The sequence below is a fragment of the Crocuta crocuta genome, unplaced genomic scaffold, assembly GCF_008692635.1.
Source record: "Crocuta crocuta isolate KB4526 unplaced genomic scaffold, BGI_CrCroc_1.0 scaffold943, whole genome shotgun sequence".
In the NCBI taxonomy this organism is placed as follows: Eukaryota; Metazoa; Chordata; class Mammalia; order Carnivora; family Hyaenidae; genus Crocuta; species Crocuta crocuta.
In genome coordinates, this window is record NW_027528208.1 from 274,888 (window position 1) to 276,152 (window position 1,265).

The window sequence follows — 1,265 nt, forward strand, 5'->3', positions numbered from 1 at the left end:
TCCAGAGAGCGTAAAAATCAATTTTTTTGGTAAGTTATTTATCATTCAGACAGAAACTGCAAAAGTCATGCTCCACGAATTTTCACAAAGTAAACCATTTTTCAAAGATTCTGGAAAAGGGATTATTTTCCCGTTCAGCAGACTCTTGAAGCCAGGGCCACAGGCATTTGAAATAGATGACATCATCTGCTATGCAGAAGCGGGAGACGACTAGCGGCGGGATGCAGGGGCTTTGACGCCAAGAGCAGCTGCTTCCTTTCCCCGCCCACTCCTCTCGCCTGAATGGGTGGTTACTGTAACACACGTAGGTGAATCCGGAAGTAAAGTGTCCAAACAACCAAACCGCAGACGACGGGAGGCGGGACCTCAGTAGGCGCCTGCGCACTGGCTGAAGTGAAGCATCACATTCGGCTCCTGGGGGCGGGATACCTGGCAACAGCATCCTACACGCACGCGTAGAGGCGGTCTCCACCCTGTGCCAGGTGGGAGGGGCAGTGTGGGGGGCAGGGTCGCACGGCGCCCTCTGCGCCTGCGCTCTGGCGGAAGGTGGGGCCGCGGGCGCCCGCACTCTGTAGAGTGTTCACCGGAGTGGGGGGCAACGGTCAACCGTCGCCCTGAGGCGGGAGGCGGCGGGATGGCGTCGGCCTCAGGATCCTCGGACTTGGCCGGCTCTGGAGCGCCCCCACCCTGTGGGGGAGCCCAGGCGGCGGCGACTGAGGAGGAGGAGCGAGAGGTGGTACGGGTCCGAGTCAAGGTGAGGCTGACAGCTGATCCGCCTGCCCGACTGGGGTGCCCACAGGAGGGGAAGGCGGTGACTGCCCTAGGTTGGAGGGCGGGACCCGAGATCTGGGGTGTTACCTGAGGGGCGAGGCTTGAGGGCGGAATGATAGTGGTGGGGACCGGGGGCGGGGGAGAGGCAGGACCTGGGAATGCTGGGCAGGGCCTGAGGATGTAGGGACTGAAAATGGAGGGGTTAGGGGCAGAAGAAATGGAAGGGTGGAGATTATGGGTAGAGAGGAGGGGCTGGAAGGCTGGAGGAGGGGCCATAATAGTTAAGGAGTGAGGCCCTGAGGAATGAGGGGGGGGCTGCTGGTGTCTGAAAAGGAGGTGCTGAAGTCAATTAACATGTGTGTTGAGACTACACTTTTGTTCCATGTCCCCACCCTCGATGAGCTGACATGCTTGTCGGGAAGACAAACAGCTAAATAAATGAGATGCTTTGGACACTGGTGAATGTCATGAAGAAATAACGAAAAGGCTTCTGA

At 58.1% G+C, this 1,265-nt stretch overlaps 1 protein-coding gene across 1 annotated transcript in view; it reads left to right on the forward strand.

Annotated features, from left to right (window-relative positions):
• The first annotated feature begins 539 nt into the window (after nt 1–539).
• Nucleotides 540–1,265, forward strand: part of TBC1D25 (TBC1 domain family member 25) — a 19,500-nt gene continuing 18,774 nt past the window's right edge. Inside the window, exon 1 of the mRNA XM_077752975.1 lies at nt 540–754. Coding sequence (XP_077609101.1) covers nt 635–754 — 120 coding nt within the window. The 5' untranslated portion in view covers nt 540–634. The remainder of the gene's footprint in view (nt 755–1,265) is intronic.